This window comes from Ornithodoros turicata, chromosome 4, assembly GCF_037126465.1.
Source record: "Ornithodoros turicata isolate Travis chromosome 4, ASM3712646v1, whole genome shotgun sequence".
NCBI lineage: Eukaryota > Metazoa > Arthropoda > Arachnida > Ixodida > Argasidae > Ornithodoros > Ornithodoros turicata.
The window spans coordinates 19,147,193-19,167,484 of NC_088204.1; the positions used below are offsets into that span (position 1 = coordinate 19,147,193).

A 20,292-nucleotide genomic window follows, 5' to 3' on the forward strand; every position below is an offset into this window, starting at 1 on the left:
CGACATGCGCTTTCTGTTTCTGGAAGAAAGAAAAAAAAGAAAGGAAAAGGAAAAAAAAAAACACGTTAAATTGGCTAGTTGAAAATTGATCAAAGTGCTCCTATGTCATAGCAAAAGTTCGCGGAAGATGAACACCGTTCACCCCCATAATTCTCGGACGAGTAGATTTTTAAATATATTTTTGCGACACGTTAAGTGAAACGCCGTGTATATAAGTTATGTTTCGGAAGTGCGGTGTATATATACGGTAAGGGTGAAGGTCTGGACAGTCAGGGCCTCAGGACCTATACATTATGGCGGCAATTAAATGCGCTAGCGATTGTGGCGCTCCCCTGAGAGTGACGTCGTGTGAGTAAACCCTTAGAGGGTTTATACCGCGGCGGCGATAGCGATCGTTGAAAAAAAGAAAGCACACGAATGAAGTCGAGATATCCAACGAGAAGCTCAACGTTGTGTAAGCCCCCATAGAGAATCGATGTTATCACCGTTTCTTCTTCGTCGAAGTGAAGACTCTCCCGGGTGGTCGAAATTATCCGCAGTCCCACACTGCGGCACGTGCATCAGCATGTCGCCACACTCACTCACCTTCATCTGTGAGTAGTCCAAATTATCTTCTTTCTTTCTCTCTCTCTCACTTATTTCAATTTGATGGTGGTGGTACCGTTGTCGGTCTCACAGAGGCGGGCAACGTCACGACTAACGCTCTGGGGGAATGCGCGTCCCGGGCCGACTTCTAAGGGAACCGTACCAGCATATGACTGACAGCGTCTGAGGAGAACCCGGGAAAATCCACTCGGCCACGCGAGCTTGTATTTCAATTTGACCAACTGGCGACGTTGTAGCCGCGAATCGCTTATGGCTTTGAAACACGCCAATCATCATCATCAAAATGAAGTTGTTGTTGTTGTTTGCTCTGTTCTTTTTTTTTTTTAGAAGACGTTCTTAATAGAGTTCTGTATTTTTTATTCCTTCATTCTTCCCAGAACACTTGATGGCGTGCATCGAAAAACGAGAGGAATAAAATATAAGAGAGGAATAAAAATAGTCTGTATAGGGCTCCGCAAATATTCAGATTTTTCGAATACCGAAGCGCATAATTGCATATTCGATTCGAATTCCGCATCGAATGCCGAATCCTCTATTCAAATTTCGAATCGAAGTTCCACGTCTTTTGCAAACCGAATAGTATACTGTAAACGTATTTTTATTCGCGATGCATTAATTTTCGCGAAACGAGCATTCAGTCATTTGCGACGCGAGTATTTAAGTTCGCGATTCCAGGGCTGTTTCAATTCGCGGGATAAACGTCAAGCTATATTCGCGAGTACGACTTTTCGCGATTTTTAGCGGTCGCGATATTCGGCAAAAATTAATACGCCGCGAATAAAAATACGATTACAGCACTCGTATGGTTCCGAAGCTGCACTCCTAAGGCCAAAAAGGCCAGAACGGGAGGAATTCATGTGAGTGTCTGTGTATTTGCATGTGTGTACGTATACTATGTACGTACGTGCGCTGCATATAGTGCACATCCGTGTATACATGCTATGTAAATGTGTTCGCTTCGTATTCGCTTCGATTTTAAAATTTCTATTCGAACAGCCCTATATACTTCAAGGTCACTAAAGTGCCCCTGCACGCCTAATGATCGATGTCGTCAGAAGCGAATGAAGAAAGTTTTGCACTTTAGTGTCCCTTTAATGATAATAATAATCGTCGGGAGTTCCAAACAGCGCGTATACTCTGCACACACACGCCGCAGCTCCAGTGTTCGCCGCTAGGGCTCGTTACTGCGAGAGGACTTTAGCGATGACATTAGAACATGAAGGACAACTGATGGCCACATTGCAACAACGATTGGCCGCATGCACGTAAGCGTCGATGTTGTGAGTCAGGCGTTGTGTGAGTCAACGTGAAGTGTTTCAAGCACACACGATTGTCGGACTGCAAATCCATACCCAGTAATCGAGGCCATTCTCGTCTTCGCTGTTCAGCTTGGTACGACGTGACACAAGATAACTTAGCTTTTGTCACGCGTCTCCGCAGACCGAAACACAGCACTGTGTACCTTGAGCGCACCAACTACTGCTTTGTCATCGAGAATGAACATTTAAAATGAGCACTTCGCATAGCTCGCGTAAGCTACGCTGGCGCTGGCTACGCGCTACGCTACGCATCGCGATCAGAAGAAGACGCAAGACTCGGCCCGCGAACGGGTTGGTTGGTTGAGGTGGCGCCTCCGTCGAACAGCGCTGCGTTAATTTTTTTTATTTTAAATCGCAAAAAATGCACTAAACAGGGGTTTCTGCACTCTTGCGGAAACACGATAAGACATAATATAGTCACCAAAAGAACCAAATCGCGACAAAAAATACTTATCCGCAGTGTTGACCGCTGCACAGGGGGTTGTTTGACACCAGGCGTCGCGCCGCGCTGCACTACGCCGAATTTTTCGTAACAAATTTAAAATATTTAGAGCGCGTTGTCGGTCGTATGGATATGGCATTTACAAGCAACAAAGTCGCAAGTCACGTCGCCAGTATACCTTGCTTGTCCACTAGTTTACAGTACCTTTAATGGTGCCATTTCACGCAGTGGCTGACTCTATTACGCAACCAATTTCTTCCCGCGAGTCGATTCGTGCTGCTGACACAAAACCTGAAAGGGAGCTTCCGAAAATGCAGGAAAAAAAGAGGTGGAGGAATGTGAACCAATATATGCGTGAAATTCCAGCAGAAAGTCGATCAACTGCACTAAATCACTCCGCAGCGCTGAAGCGAAACAAGTCGCATCAACTCCGCGTCAAAAAGAAAAAGAACGAAAGAGAACTTGTTTCCCTTTCCCGCACAGTGGTATAGCGTCTCGTTGAGCGACATCGGGCGTGGCGACGATACCGTGGAACGCAGTCTACATTCCACCTGAGATATATCTGTCATGCTTCACTTGTCCCCTAACCTCCTCCCTTTGCTTCTTAGCGAGAGTGAGAGAGAAAGAGAAAAGAGGTTATCCGTCACCGAGCTCACACTCTTAAAAATGAACTTCGCCGCACAGCACGCTCCTGGCCAACTATAATCTCGAATGATAACGTTATCTGCCCAGATTTGTTAAAAACGGGAGGCGTACACCTTTTTTTGTGACACTTGTGGTGTTCATAATTGTCACAAAAAAGGCGTACGCCTCCCTTTTTCAACAAATCAAGGCAGATAACGATATCATTCAAGATGATGGTTGGTTAGGAGCGTGCCATGCGGTGAAGTTCATTTCTAAGAGTGCAGTTTCGAGTTGGCGTTCGTCACAAGTTCGTGTAATTTGGTGGCACTGATTAGAGAGTTTAAGTATACCGTCACCACCGCGTCTACCGCACCCAATCAACAGATAAGATTCTGAGTTACGCACGCTCTAATTGTTTCCGGTACACTCTAAAGACAGAACTTCAACCGCATAACACGCTGTGCGCCAACCATTGCCACGAATGATAGGGCTATCCAATAAAGAGATGGGGGGGAGGCAGTCGCCTTTTTTGTGGCAATTTTGATTACCATACAAAGGCGTAAGACCCCCCCCCCCCCCTCTTTTCGAATCAGAAGCGATAACCCTACACTCTTATTAATGAACTTCACCGCAGAGCACGCTCCTAGCGAACCAGAATCTCGAATGATATCATTATCTGCCCTGATTTGTTGAAAACGGGAGGCGTACGGCTTTTTGTGACAATTATGAACAGCATAAGTGTCAGAAAAAAGGCGTACTCCTCCCGTTTTCAACAAATCGAGGCAGATAACGATATCATTCGAGATTATATGGCTGGCTAGGAGCGTGCTATGCGGTAAAGTTCATTTTTAAGAGAGTATCATTCGTGGCAAGTAATAGTTGGCGCACAGCGTGCTTTGCAGTGAAGTTTTGTTTTTTGGAGTGTGCACTCTTAAAAATGAGTTTCACCAGATAGCACGCTCCTAGCCAACCGTCATCCCGAATGACAAGTTCTCGCTCCTGATTTGTTGAAAACGGGAGGCGTACGCCTATAGGCCTAGTAAAGACCGCGATCCCAAGAAAAGAGCAAGGAAGACGCCCCTGAATTGCGTAGTAGTTTACGTTATATCATTGAATTTCATTTATACATACATCTTTGCGCATTTTTTTTTATTCATCTGGTTACGTTACGTAATTTAAAAGTTCACCATACCGGCAGCCGTCTTTTACGAAGCGGTTCTGCGGCCCTCCTGGCCAATCACTTCTGCCAGCAACCATTGCTACACTTCCGTGTCTTCCCAACATGCCTCTCTCCATGCAGATGGCTTTGATAAAAGTGGGTGCAAAATCCGTCGTCTAATCCGTCTATTGCCTTTGGCTGTGCGCCACACCAGTTAGAAGAAGACAATCCGTCGTTCTGGTCACGCGCTAGTGGTGCCATGGTATACGTTTCAATCCAAATAAATCCAGTTTCGCCAAAAGGGTGAGGTATAAGCACTGGGTAGCCTAGCTGGCAATAATAGGGAACTATTTCGACCTGTGATTGGCTAGATACCTCAAGAAGTGGCTGGATATGCATTAATGGCAAGACTCCCTTTCAATACATGGCCCTGAGGGCACTGAGGGCCTGGCACATCTTCATGGCATAACTCCTAAACAAGAAACTAAGCTTAACAACTGACTGGGAAAAAGCGTCAGGATTTGTCTCGGGCTACCAAGAACAGGCAGAACGCCAATAGTCCTGGTAGAAGCACGCCAAACTCCAGTTGAAGCTCTACGGTATCAAGAGACACAACGGCACATTATTGGGCTACTCACCAGGCACACGGATCATCAACTACCTAAAAAAGTACAAGCCCGTTACAAAAGCCAAACCGCAAAGACACTTCTGGAGTTAAACACAACCCTTCCCAAGAAGAGAGTCCACACTCTGCGACAAGAACACCCACAATGGCTTCTCTTGCAACCGAAAATCTGCACATAGATCCCAGGGATAAGTACAAAGGCGGAAGGAAACGCCTCGGTGTTAAGAACATCCCTCAACCACCTGCAAGACAACTTCCCTATGGAGACAGTGATCTGCACTGATGGCTCAATTGCTGCAGGGAAATCAGCGAGTGCCTTCGTCGCTAAAAACACAGGCAAAGGATACAGGCTCTCACACGACATATCCTCCACCACAGCGGAGCTTCACGGCATGCTGAAGGCCCACTCTAAAAACAGAACTTCACGGCATAGCACGCTGTGCGCCAACCATTGCCAAGAACGACACGGTTATCGCTTCTGATTCGAAGAGAAACGGGGGCGTACGCCTTTTTGTGGCAATTTTCATATATCCAAATTGCCACAAAAAGGCGTACGGACACCAAATAGCGGCATATATAGCAAAATAGCGGCATATCCAGCCGCTACTAAAGAACAAGATGTTGTAAACAAGACGCGATAGTACATGCGATGCTCACTACAGGGTGTCACATATGATAGTCACTGCCATATTGGCGACTCACAAGAAATCAGGGGCTGCAGGCAGCTGCATCTGCTGCTGCTGCATCTGCAGACATCTGCAGCTGGATCTGCAGTCGCTCTTTTGGGCAGCCACAAAGTTCCACCAGCTCGCGTGGCTCAGTGGTTAGCGTGCTGGCCATGTCACGTCGAGACTAGGAGGTACCCGGGTTCGAATCCCGGTGCCGGATGTCCTGTCTGCGGTTTTTCCTGGGTTTTCCTCAGACGTTTTCAGACATATGTCGGCACAGTTCCCTTAGAAGTCGGCCCAGGGCGCACACTCCCCTAGGGCGTCAATCGTGACGGTGCCCGTGCACCTCTGAGCCCTTTCACCGCCCACCACCGTCACCGTCAAAGTCCAACTCCCGCCCAGTTAGCTAAGAAGAAGAAGAGGGTGCCTGAATGCTACCTCCATCTGCGCTCGCAAAGAGAACCCTCAGTGGAATTCCTTCACAAAAGCTGACGCCACATCATATATCCTACAACGGACAGCACAACGATCGGTACACCAGTGGAAAAGAAACCTCAGACTGTTCGACTACCTATCCCACATCGAACCGGAACTCAACGGTATCATCCATAGAAATCAGCATATAGGTCTATCCAAACAGCCGTCCACACAACTCAACAACTCTACACTCAGGCGACTCTTTACCGAATGAGGAGATCAGCATCGCCAATATGCGCAACATGTAAAGGGCAACCTCCATGGAGCGGATGTACAGCGAAAAAGCTGCGAACTTCGCTCAGCGTCGGACGCCCTGCGCGAGGCGTCAAAAATGTGAGCGTCCGCCGCCGATCTGCCCATGCCAGATATTTTCGCCCAGCGTCCGCGATTCCGGAAGCGTCAACTGCAGATGAACCAATCAAAGTTTTCTTCCGCTACGAATCTACGCCAGATCGCCTGCACGTGGTCGTCTGCTCTCGTGAATCATCGTCGTCGTCCTCTTCTTGCAACTGGATGCTGTCGTCTGCTCGCTGTTACGCCAACTGCATCGTTAGAACGTGAGGCATTCTCTGCCGAGAAACATGTTTTCTTTTCGCAGTAGTGAATATGCTTTTCGGTACGTTACTGGGCGCATCTTTTCAGACAGATGCTGGATTTAGTTGCAAAATTTGTGACATTGAATGCGCTTTTTCGAGCAATTGATTTCACTACGCTTTCACCTTATACCCTGGCAACAGTGACATCACAGCATGACTTCCCGACGCCGTCCGCTGGTTTTTCGCTCCATGGAGCTGGTGCCGGCGAACAACTGGCGGCGGAACGCGCGTGGCAGTCTGCCGCGCGAACTTCGTTGCAAAAATTCGCTCCATGGAGGTTGCCCTTAAGACGCGGGAAGATACGCTCCACGTGATCATCCAATGGCCTGCCTTCAAACAGCACCGAGAAAGGCTGGAAGCTGTCCTAAGCAAGCTCGACTCGCGCCCCTTCAGTTTTTGTAAGCTGCTGGGTAAATGGCCCTGCTCAAAATTGCAAAAGAAAGCGGAGAAAGCCCTCTTCGTTTTTCTTAAAGAAAGCGGCACTGCACCGCTTCTAAACCTGGACTCAAAAACATGAGACCAAAAGCAAAAGTCTCACGTGTCATTCACTCAAGAGTGACACGTGCTAAAGACTTTTCTGTGGATATCACCTATACCACCTACAAGAAATGGGGCTGGAAATGGAGAAATTGAGAAGTGGAGCGTGTAAGAACTGGAGCTGCAGGCGCCCTTAGAGGAGCCACCTAGCTCCAATACACCACAATCCAGTTAAACTTATTATTTTTATGCAGGCGACATATGAAGTCACCACACAGCTCCAGCAAACACCCAGTTAAAAGAAGAAGAAGACCCTATAGCACGCAGCTCGAGCGCGCATTCTACTGGCCATAATCTGTTCCTAGTGGTGGAAGAAGAAGAAGAAGATAATCGCTTCTGTGCACAATATTTATGTTCCCTTGCAGTGTTCGTCCTAGTCTGCTGAACCATCATGTTTCGGAAGAAATTGACACCGTCCCCAGGAGCTCAATCTCCCAAAGTACAGTCTGACGAAGGCGTACGTATATGTCTCCCATCTTGGCCATATCGCATTACTGAAGCAGTGTGCCGCTGCCTTACGAGAAATTAGGTTGTCCTCCCTCCTTCTGAATTCCATATTTCCCTACTTAAACCCGTTCCATGCTTCCCTTGCTAAACGGGCATACGAACTCTGGATCCCCTGACTGTTTTTGAGATTACATTTGCATTCGGCTGTAGATGGATGCCACATGTCGTATAGGTTCTGAGTCAAACAAGCAAAACGAGCTACATGTTAACATCCTTTCGCGGTGGCGTATGCATTAGCTACCAAAGCTAAGAATAGCGAGCGCTTGCAATAAAATTCAATTATGAATAACTGGCTTCGAACCTAATCTTAATATTTTGCGCACTGAGCGTGACCATCGTAAGAAATCGTGCGACAGACAGCGTTTCTCTTTTCGTTTATTTATTTATTTATTTATTTCATATTTCGGCCTTTCACTTCCCTGTGGACACCTTGGAGCTTGTGTTTGTGTGCCTCAGTCCCTTGTGCTCGAGCTGTCCCCCGCCTCCACCCTTTCATGCATAAGGATCGGATAGCGTCCCCGATATTCTCTTGTAATGTATATTTCTGTATTATCTATGTTTATCATCATTATGATTACTACAGGTAGTTTTCAGTGAGAATTTTATTTGGCATGAATATATTCACTAATTGCATCACTACACCCCTCTGACGCCCCTGAAGACATTCTGAAGACATTCTGTACCCCAATATGGCTATGTATATCTGATTCACCTCATATGAACCAGATGTCGAGAAAGGCTGGCCACTGATACCTAAGTGACTGAATGCAGAAATTGTGAAGACTGCGTTTTTCATAGCAGCATACTTAACTTATGTTATGACGTTCTTGACGTACTAATACTTACGTTGTAGTAATCCTTCGAACTTCAGCACACACTGCCTGCTTTAAACGATACAGTTCCACTCCAGACTAAAAAAATTATATTTTGTATTTATTTATATTTTTATACGACTTATATTGACTTTATTTGGTATTGTAAATCGACGTCGCGATTCAGTACGAATTTTCGAAAGAACACATGAAACTTCATGGTTTAGGATTCTTTATTGAACATAGGTCTCGTCACCGCGAGCTCTTTCTAGCGTTCTGTCCCAGCTAACAACGTTGCGCGCTTCTTCCAGGTATCCGCTCTCCGCCCCACGTTGGAAGCATGCGATCAGCTGGTGGAGAGGAGACTGAAATCGAGGAGCAATATTGTCAGACGCGTGATCGATTGCGCGTACTACACTGTAAACTTTTTCACACCTTTAAAGGTGTGCGCTATGCACATTCAACCTGGTGGCGTAACATTGCATCTCCAGGATGATACTTTACAAAATTTGGAAAGCATTACTAAAGATGAAGTGTCAGTGCAAATCTTGCTTTCATTATGTCTTTGATATCGTAGGTACGAGCTAATGCATATATGCATCGCTGTCGATAATCGAGCACGCGCAAGTGTCTACAATACTGTTGAACAATGTTGAGATGTTGCAAGACAGAATTTTTGGAGGACAGACAACACTCAAGTAAAGAAAATTGGTGCGAAACCGTGCTCCATTATGATGTTACTAAAATTACACCTAAAAAGGCGTGCCCCATGCACGTTGTTACACCTTTAAAGGTGTGAAAAGATTTAGAGTGTACGATGTCATACTTCTTAAAATTAATCAATTTTATGATACCACCGCGTCACGACGAGGGACAATATATTCAATGGGAGGAGGTCGCATCCGGTGTGCCTCAGGGCTCTGTATTAGGACCAATTTTTGTTTTAGTTTTCATCAGTGAGATCTGTAAGGGCCCTTCTGCTCAGTGTCGATTGTTTGCAGGTGACTGCGCGTTATATTCTGATATTAGACCGTTTTAGCAAACCGTTGGTAAGGTTATCGTGCCTATCAGGTCCAATGGCAGCTATGGGTGACACAAGATTCTTATCCACTGATTGGTTCCGGATGATGCGGTTCGACGCAACCAACGTTATCAACGGGTTACTAAAACTGAAAGTTGACTCATTAGAGGGTTTTAGTAGACCGTTACGTAACGCACGGAACGTTAACGCAGAGTACGTATAGTTCTCTACCGCGAAACGGATCAGGCAACGCTACGAACGGTACGGTAAGAACTGTGTTGCCATCCAACGGCGATAACATGAACTACCGTTCCCAAGTTGTCTAGGCATCTGTTTCGGAACGAATTGCCTAATACAACTACGTTCAGGGAGCCTAATATAAGTATACAGGGAGTTCAATGCCAGAATAGACGCTCTCAAGGTTCAGGTTCTCAAGTATACTCTTTACTGCGAGATGGCGTTGTCACTGCGCCTTCTATTGAGGCTATTTAGAGGGCATGTACAATGTCCGTCGTAACCCTTCACTTGAATATTGTGTACCGTGCGTAAAGTTCCGTATTTATTGCGTACCTGTGTTGTCTACACTCGTACGTGGCCTTCAGAAGGAAGCTGTACAGTATTGCTACATAAAAATAATGGGAGTGGCGACGCTGAAATCGGACTACTCATCTAAGCCCCTCGCAAAGTTGGTGGCTTGGACATATAGATCCAGAGATCAGAAAGTGGACATGGTACCAAAGTGATTGACCCTCTCTTCCGCGCAGGATGAAGAGGGACCAGCAAGGGCATCACCTATCCGTTCTCATCCAGTGCAAGTGGGAGTGCTTGCCTCAACCATCCTCTTCCTGTACATCGTTTATTTGACCATCGAGTCCAACTACGGAAAAGAGAAAGTGATCCGGAGAACCTCCGTCTGCGACAATGCAGCCTGCCAACTGTATGCCTACCACCTGCAAAGATCCATCGCCGCGCAGGTAGACCCTTGCACAAACTTTTACGATCACGTCTGTGGCTCCTGGAAACCTCCGAGGGATGGACAGAAATCCGTTGGTCAGGCACTCTACGAGTACGTCATGGTCGGCGTACGTTCCTGGTCCGAACGTCACGCGTTGTCCCGGATGAACAGGGCAACGCTGAAGGCTTCCAGGCTTCTGAAAGCCTGCTTGGAGAGTATCGAAGACTTCTCTTCAAACATCGGCGACCTCATCTTTCTAATGGAGGGGGTGAGTCTGAGGTGGCCCCATCCACCCGACCTCCAGGCTCATCCGCTTGAGGCGCTCGTACAGCTCGCCGCAAGATGGAGGACTGAGTTCGTCTTCAAAGTAGCGTTGCGCGTCTCCAACGTCTCCAAGGTAATATATTTTTACCCAGGTGAGCTCGTCCATCACTTCGTTGACCAGAAGATGAAGGATGACTACCACGACTACCTTAGTGGACATGCGGAAATGTTAGGACTCAGTATAACCAGAAAGGAATCCGCGTCAATGATGAAGACAGCCAAGCAAGTTGGACGAAAGATGGCCGCGTTAAAGAGAAAATTACACGGTGAGCAGCATTCATTGTTTACGATCCAGTCCGCACAAAACATTACGACCGAAGTGAACGCAGAGACATGGTTGACCTTCCTGAACAGCCATATCCACTTGAGCGATGACACGGACATGAAGGGCCACATAGGACTTAACGACAAATTCTTCGTGACGGACATCCGGGTCTTCGAAGCCCTTGACGGCATTCTAAAGATGAATCGCTCCGAACTTCTGAACTACATCGGTTGGAAAATTGTGGAACTCTTTGGCGACGCTTTCTTCTCGGACGCTGCGTTCCGAGGCAATAAGGGCCTCGACTGCTGCGCCAGGGTAGAGGCTGTGTACGGCTATGCTCTGACTGCTTATTACACTATGGCCGTATTAACGGATGACTACCTGAATAAGACCACCGCGTTGTTCAAGGAGGTTTCGGACGCTACACGAGAGCTCCTGCTGGAAAGTGGGTGGTCCAATTCCAGCGTGGGGGCAGCCAACCGCAAACTCGCTGGCATGACTCACTCTGCTTGGATCGAGGGACTGACGGGCCCATTCGCGACACTGGACAATCTCTATAACGACTTTCCTATCAGAGTAGAAAACTTCGTCAAAGGTTGGATGGAAAGCAATCAGATATTGTGGAACCTTTCGAGTTCCGAGAAGTACAACCTGTACACCGTGACCTCTTACCCATCAGGATCGAGGTACATCTACGACAGGAATGGCGCCGTTTTGCCCACCACATTGGTCTTTGAACCGATGTTCGCCCCGAGTTACGTAGAAGCCATCAAACTTGCAGGCCTCGGAGCGGTGTACGCGGAAACCATAACTCGGGCATTCGACGGAAGCGGGGTAGCTGTCGACAGCTGGCTTCAGCTACAGCAATGGATGTCGCCAAGTGAATACTTGGAGCGGAGACGGTGTTACAAAGCGGACAGCCGTAGCGTGTGGTCGGCCGTGGCACTTCCCGTCGTCCTGCGCGCGCTGAAGAATACGGAACATAGGACGAATTACGGGCCGCAGAAGTTGATTAATTTCACGTCGTACAGTCGCGAGGCGTTGTTCTTCATGGCATACTGCTTCGCCTCCTGTTCGCTTGACGGAGCGGATGAGGTGTACTCCATTCGGAGCAAGGAGGCTTGTAACTACGCCTTGCAACAGTCCACGGAATTTGCAGAGGCCTTCCAATGCCCCGTTGGGACTCCCATGAATCCGGAGGACAAGTGCAAGTTCTGGTGACGCGTACCTAAATGCTCGGTTTGTCTGCGAAAGAATCTCGCGGATCTGAATTATCTCAATAAACGGCGTCCTTGCAAGTTGCACTGTTTTGTTTCAAAATATTTATGTGACTACGCATGGCGTCTAAGTACACTCCTGGCCAGTGGCGTAGCCGAACTCGTAGGGAAAACTGGTCTTCCTCTCCACGTAATGTTCCCATGGGACGCCCATATACCATTTTTCTGGCTCCGCTACCGAGTCTAGTCAACCCTGCAACGTTCCGAATGATGCTGTTCTTTTTCCTGATTTGTGGCACTTCGCAGCCCTCTTAATTAACCGATTAAGCACTCGGCTCAGTGGAAGACCTTGGGCGCGTTATACTTAAATGTTTTGTTTCCATAGTTGTCAAATCTTCGTCCAGACTGGCTTTATGGGGACGAATCCAGAATTTTTGCGAATCCGAATCCGATTCCGAATCCAAGGAAGGTTCTACGAATCCACGAATCTTACGAATCTCGAATCCTTCCTTTAAAAAGATTTTAAAAAGCCAAGAAAAAGAAACTTCTACTGAAAATCGTTCAGTTTCAGGAGAAAATATACCCATATAGTAATTTATTTAACGTATTGTTCATCGACTATAAGCAATACATGAATTATTGAGTCTGAATTATTTCCATAAAGCTAGGTCAACAATCACAAGCAAAACCATATTACTTTTAAACTTGTAATGTAACAGTTCCTGCCCGAACTCTCTCAGTCCACAGCAATGTAAACAAAAACAAGAAAACACCCGTCGGTCAATGAGGCTTTCGGCGGACTCCGGAGGCGCCGATTTGAAAAAGAAACGAACAAACGTAGTCGGTGGATTCGAAAGATTCGATTCGCCGTTCGGATTCCTGAATCTCGAATCCCTGCATAGGATTGGCGGATTCGGTGTGCACATCCCTACTTTATTCCCATGTTGCTCCGGCCACGAGTATGCGTGGTTACCTCGCGCGGACGGGCCTCCTTCGCGCTTTGCTATTCTTTTGTATCCCTTTCGTAAAGCAGCAGACAGGTTATGTTGGCAGCGTAGTTTAACCGCTTGTTGCTTGAAAACTCAGTACAACAGCGAACTAAAGTTGTTCCAGTACTAAAAAAAGGCAATCCTACGATCATTAGTAACTATAGACCAATTTATATCTTGCCAGCTATAAGCAAAATTTTACCAGGTTTAATATACTAAACACAAACCAGTTTGGTTTTCGTTCTGGAGCCTCAACAGAAACAGCACTGACCTTCACGGAGCGCGTAACACAAACAATTCGTAATGGCGGTTTAGCTCTTTCTGTTTCTGTTGATTTTACTAAAGCATTCGATTGTGTTGTTTATGAGATTATTTTAAGTAAGTTAGCAAGCCTTGGAGTCTCAGGTCCTGCATTTGAACTAATTAAGAGTTACTTTACTGACCGAACTCAAGTTTTAAGTAAATTAGTAAGAATACATCATATGGTATCAGTGTTCTTATGCGAGCTAGACGTTAATTATTTCTAACCATCTGTAATTTTAAATTTATATTATGCGTTTGTACATTCCCACTTGACATATGGTGTATGTGCATGGGGACTCCTTATGAATCACATCTCCGAGAATTAGGTATCATTCAGAACTGAGCCATTAGGATTGTTTTTGGACTGCCATACCTCTGCAGCGTCAGGCATTTTATGACTAACGCACATATTGTTAGGAAGCGCCATGCGTAATGTTATGTAATGAAATAGCAAGCGCAGAAGGCAGGACCAGTTTGTTTGGTGACCAGGAAGAACTGACCCGAGTGTTAGCGCTCGTGCCAAAGAGATCATCCTCAACCTTTTATAACGTGTCACAACTAATTGCATTTCAGGTACTAAAAATTAGCCATCGTATTATTAATGGCACTCTTGCCTTACCAGTAGTAAATTTTAAGAAGCTATATATCAGTAGCCTCACAAGGGCAGGAGCAACGGGCGTATTTAACTTCCCGAACATAAAAACAAATTATGGCGCACACACATATTTGTTCCGCTCTGTGCAAGAATGGAATTGTCTGCCCCCACAAATTAATAAAGATAGTAATATCTAGCTATTTAAAAGAAAAGTAAAATGGTTCTTAATTGTTGAACATGAGAGAACTGATGTTCTGAGGCTGGAACAACATAGTGACTTTTCAGTGACTTTCATCTTTCATCGTTTTTTAGTTGCCGATGTGTTTTAATTGCCACTGTTCTGTGCTTTGAATATTCAGTTACTGTTTTGTATTGGTAACGTAGTTACTGTAAGGTTAGTGTAAAATTCAATATTTAGAGTGTATTGTGCTTGGCGGTAGTGTTGGCGATACTTTGTAGACTTTGTTATTAATATCAATGCTCATAATTGTTCTAACCTCTATATGTGCATTACAGAGGAGACTTTAACAGGGGGTGCTTCCCTCTGTCTCCTCCACCCTATGTATTTCTGTACACAATGTGTGTATAAAAAATCAATCAATCAACGCTAAATATGTACATTTCGAATTTGGAAGTAAATGTCCCCGGCTGGCTTGTTGCTCATGAGGACTACGTAGCCGATTTACTTTGCTTTCGACCCGCGCATGCAATCGCCCATGCGCATGCGCCCGCGCGCATGCGCTTTCGTTGCGCGCATGCAATGTAGTTTTACCGCCGCCGTACGGCTCAGGCTATAACTTTTTTCAGATTGCAGCTCCACTGCATTACGGAACGGGAAAGTTCGGGTCATAGGGCGACGGATACCTAACCGTAACGAGAAACATGTATGCACGAGAACCGTGTATTCACAAAGCGACATCCTCATCGGAAGATTCTAGTAGAAGAAAAAGCAAAAAAAGAAGAAGCTCACGGAGCCGAAGTTCCACCCCGTGTTATGTTATGTTGACCATTCACATGGTGCCGGAATATGGAATGGTATATTGCGCGCTTAGCAGACGACACTTAGCAGACGACACCGTCAGCGTCTTTTCCTGTCGTCTGCTACGGAATATATTGTGGCTGTATCGCAGGATATTCCCCAAGGTTAGCAGTGCGCGTGAAGACACGACGTTGAGCGTTGAGCGCTCGCGTTCACGTGACAGCTGTAAGCTATGACGCTTTTTTTTTTAGCATCTTCCGCTGGAGTATTCTGCGAAATGTCGCTTGTGTGAACGCCGAGCTTCAAATGCTGACCTCGAGTTTGTACAAGAACGAACATGACCCCACTAATGTTGACATCTCGACGTATGAGGTACATAAGTAAGCGCGGAGGGCATGAGCTCACCCGCATGGTTATTATAAGGCATTGTTACAGAACGGGACAAATTCTACTCGCTGTTGCAAATTTATGTAACACGAAATATGCAGCGAAATTAGTCGCTATATGCACATTTTGCCTATCGTAGCTGCGACGTTCGTTTATCCCGGACAGGTGTGGAACATTGCATTCAAATTCAAACGAAACATGTAATTGAGGGACAGAAGCGGAACTGTCAAACGAAAGGGCATGTGTAATACCGAGTGCAAAGTTCTCCCGACGCAACACCACATCCTGGTCCGGACGGTGATTACAGCATCTCCATAGCAGCAGGGGTCTCAGACGGCGGTCACCCCTAAAACGATGGGTGCGGCCCTGAGTACTTTCAAGAGCGCTCTTCATGATTGCCTCGGTGTGCTGTATGTACGCGGGCATTTATGTACACCTACATTAGCGGAGGTACGTAATATGGGGGGATTTCAGACGGGCGAGTTTGCCATGGCTCCGTGTTTATAATGGATATACATAGACGGCAAAAGAGAAAGCGGATGGCGACTGGAAGTATTTCGAGGGACTGTAAAGCCAAAGAACGTTACGGAATTCCATATACATGTCGCTTATGGCAGGGAGTCACCAGTTTATGATTTTATTATTCTTTCCGTTTCCCTGCACGTTAAAAACAGAGCTTCACTGCATAGCACGCTCCTATCCCGAATGACGACGTTCTCTCCCTTGATTTCATGAAAACGTGGGGCGTACGTCATTTTAGTGGCAATTATGAACTGTATAGTGCCACGAAAATGGCGTACACCCCTGTTTTCAGCAAATCCGGAGAAAGAACGATATCACTCGGGATGATGGTTAATTGGCTATAGGAGCGTGCTATGTGCAGTACATTTTTAAGAGTGTGCGAGGGAAATTTTAATAGCACTACACTCTCAGAACACAACTTCACCGCATAGCACGTTGTCCGCCAACCATTGCCACGAATGATAGGGTTACCGCTTCTGATTCGAAAAGCGAGGGGACGTACGCCTTTTTGTAGCAATTTGCATATATGATAATTGCTACAAAAAAGCGTACGACTCTCTCTCTCTCTCTCTCGCACGTTCTTAGTCTACCACCATCCCGAATGACATTGTTCTGCCCCCTGATTTGTCCAAAGCGGGAGGCATACGCCTTCCTTTTTTTTTTTTTTTGTCACTTATGCAGTTATATTACATGTCACAAAAAGGCGTACGCCCCGAGCTTTCCACAAATGAGGAGTGATAACGGTATCATTCTGTGTGATGGTTGGCCTTCACCGTGCTATGCGGTGAAGTTCTGTTTTAAGAATGAGGACGGGGGAGTCCCTGTGAAGTCGGCCCAGGACGATGCTCCCCCCCCCCCCCCCCTGCGGTAGTTGTGACGTTGCCCGCCTGAACGTGGCCGACTACGACAAGCAGTTCCAGCACTATATCACTGCCTCCAGGACCGGGGCGTACGTTCTTAAAACATGTGGTGGTAGTGATGATGATGATAGAGCTGCTTGCCGTAGTCTGCCACCTCTCGTCAAGATGTTGCATTAATTCTTGCGAATTCTGAATGCGACTCGATGTGGCTTTTACAGCTCAGTGGCGTTAACGCTTGAGACAAGTTGACACTCCCGGATGCTGTCACTGCGGTGCTCTATAGAGGATCTGGAGCACACACTTCTTCATTGCCCACACTACCAACCGTCCCGGACCGCACTCTCCGGGTCTCTTTGTCAGCAGGACTCTCGCTCATTCTCTGTACAAAATTGCTTGGTCCCTGACCATATCCAGCCCACCAACGTTCTGCCCTCAAAGCCCTTTTCACCTTTTTGGACACTATAGGACTTCGATCCTTATTGTGAAGGGCTCATTATTTCATTCCCCACATCAACACCAGGAATGGGGTAGAGTATCGCCCCTGGCGATGAAACTCCCCATTCATCATCTTTAAATAAAGTTGTTGTTACCGCAGGGGGAGACCGTACGTCCTGGGCCGGCTTCACAGGGAGCTAAACAGTCTATAACGGACCTTCACCACCTAACACATTGAACAAGTCCCACAGGAAGAGGTGCGCCTCTCGTTTCCAACAAGATGTAGTTACTTTTACCAATGCGGGTGGGGGCTACACTCTGAAAACTGAGCTTCACCGCATAACAAGAATCCTACTAAACTATCATCCCGAATGACACGGTTTTCTCCCCTTATTTGTTTCAAGCGGGAGGCGTACGCCCAGAGGCGGGTCCAGAATTTTTGAAGAGGGGGGTGGGGGGAGGTGCCTTGCTATTACCCATCACCAAGGTCCATTGAAACTCTATGTAACGACTGAAGTTCAGGGGGGCTCAGGACATCCGGAACCGCCCCCCCCCCCCCCACACACACACACCCACACGCTTTCCACAAAGCATGCGATGGCTGTTATATATTCTGAAAACAGAACTTCACCGCATAACACGTTGAAGTGATCGCACCGTTATCACTCCTGCTTTGTGGAAAGCGTGAGGCGTGCACCTTTTTGTGACCCTCAACGTAACTGTATACTTACTCAACGGGCTGTATACGTACATTCATGGGCTCGTCACATAGGGCTTCTAAGCCAAGAAAGTGTAGCTGCGGGCGCAGTTGACGCAGCATCACTCCAGACATTCTGCCTCCTCCCCCCCCCCCCCCGAAAAAAATCCTGGCGGCGCTTTTGAGTACCGTTATCACTCTTTTGATTTGCGAAAAGCCTGTGACGCACGCCTTTCGTGTGCGACAATTCACATGCGACAGTCACAAAAAGGTGTACGCCTCCCGTCTTCAACAAGTCAGGTGACAGGACGATGTAATTCGGGATTACCGTTGACTATGGGCTGTGCAAAGAAAGCTATCGACCGAGAATTTCGCTTGATATTGCATACTGAAGAGTGAAGTGACATCATCAGAGGCGGTTCCCAAAGGGGGGTGAAGAGCCGCTCACCGCTGATGATGACCATTCCGCTGGCCGAGTAGCCGTCAAAACTCAGCGTGCCAAGAATTTAGTTTTACTTTTAAAACGGTATATACGTACTTGTCGGAACGCTTGCGTGCCTCAACGATTTCTTTTACAATCTGCGAAACACGATGAGCGCTCTTAAGGCTGCCTCAGCTTCCTGTGGAAGTGCAGGTGCTTCCGGTACATCTGTCCCTCCGAGGCGCATCTGTCGGTGCCCCTCTCCTCGGGAACCACCCGCACTCGGAACCGTTACCGTAAGATGTTGCACCCACCAGAAGAACAGGTGGCACCCAACGTGGGATTATTTCACACATGGATACACCGAGGGGGTCACGTGATTCGTTGCGTAACGCTACAGTAACTGGAAAAGTTTCCGTTACATAATGATTATAAGCTTCTCTTGTGCTTTTCTTTGAAGGCTTTGATGAATGGAAAGCTGGAAAAGGCAGGTACAGTCCAATGTGGACGCAGCGAACTTGGGAGAGTGATGCATTTAGTACTCAGTATCGTCGCTGAGCTTCACTATCCCGAATTATATCACTCTGTCTGCTGATTTGTTGAAAGAAAACAAAAAGCTACGTAGCAAAGTTGTGCTTTGACAGTGCAGAGAGGATGTACGGGTGGCAGGTGTCAGAAACAAAACTCGGATATGTAACTTGAGAAGGTCAATGTTGTACTGAAGACGCCAGAAACTGGTAAATACAGGGGTAAAAGGCACAAAGACGCGTTTTGCAAAACATACTCGCTGTCGAACACCATAATTTTATAGCCGGCGACTTTTCGAGTCACAATAATTACAAACACACTTCTGCTGCCCGCCTCGTCGTCTGCTTCATAATCGCACCCACTGCTCAAGCGCAGATGAGGCGGCTCACGCGTACCGGAAGTCGTTCTCAGTCCTGCTTCCGCCGGCAAGTCATGGTCACGGCCACCACGCGTCTGCCGATATTCACCTGCTTCGGCTCTTTAGATGGTTTAGAGCTCCGTAAAGAGCATGTATGAGGCGATTAAGACGAAACAAGGGAGCGTTAAAGTCATTGTGCTTCGGGGTAGGCAGTGATCAGCCACCCAGATAGCGTGATTGCTCATCGCAGAACACCTGCATGAGGAGAAACGATCGGTCTCTGAGCTAGGCTCGGCTAAACGGGAGTGAGGAGCTCGTTTAGATAGCGGTAAAGACATTGTCGGACATTCGTGGCTGAAACGACTTTTGAAATAGGCGCCTTCAGGACCGCACGTGGCCTGCCACAAGCTTTTCGACACTCTGCGTGTGACGGGGTGCAGATGCACCACCATGTCTAAGAAGATAACTTCACCACATAACCCGCTCCTTGCCAACCGTCATCCCGGACGACATCGTTCTCACCACTGATTTGTTGAAAGTGGGAGGCGTAAGCCTTTTTGTGACACATACGCCGTTACTTTTTCATTTCTCTGTCTCTCTCTCAGGCAGGCACTGATAAGCATACAAGGTGTGCGTAGAAAAACCGAAGCGACACTTGCACACGTAACTCGGAAGAACTTCCTGTGGCGCACGACGACGCGTTTATGCGATCTAGACCTATAAAGACATCGTGGAAATTGAACTCACTGTGTAACAAAACAGATATAGAGACGCAAACTTTGGCTTCAGTGCATTAGGGTTCGGGGATAGGCTATGTCGATGTCAGTGGCGGATCGAAGAGGGAGAGGGGGCGATCGCCCCCCCCCAAAAAAAAAACGTTAGTTTATACATGGGATTTCCCTCTCTCCCCTCCCTCACTATGCGCTCGGACAAAGGAACCGCCCCCCCCCCAAACCGAGGGTCTGGATTCACCCCTGGCCGATGTCAACATGGCGGGCTCCGGAGAGTTGTGCGCAGCCTGCTGCAGGTGCCGCTAGAGGCGCTACTAGTTCAGGTATGGAAAC

At 47.1% G+C, this 20,292-nt stretch overlaps 1 protein-coding gene and 1 long non-coding RNA gene across 2 annotated transcripts in view; one reads left to right on the forward strand and one right to left on the reverse strand.

The window, feature by feature from the left end:
• The first annotated feature begins 7,378 nt into the window (after positions 1 to 7,378).
• Positions 7,379 to 12,241, forward strand: LOC135391250 (endothelin-converting enzyme 1-like). The gene is made up of 2 exons (XM_064621422.1): positions 7,379 to 7,510; positions 10,158 to 12,241. Exons 1-2 carry the CDS (start codon positions 7,445 to 7,447, stop codon positions 12,156 to 12,158), a joined length of 2,067 nt encoding a protein of 688 aa, XP_064477492.1. The 5' UTR covers positions 7,379 to 7,444; the 3' UTR covers positions 12,159 to 12,241.
• Positions 8,594 to 20,292, reverse strand: part of LOC135391252 (uncharacterized) — a 79,039-nt gene continuing 67,340 nt past the window's right edge. The window contains exon 3 of the long non-coding RNA XR_010421897.1: positions 8,594 to 8,737. This is a non-coding gene — a long non-coding RNA (uncharacterized LOC135391252). The remainder of the gene's footprint in view (positions 8,738 to 20,292) is intronic.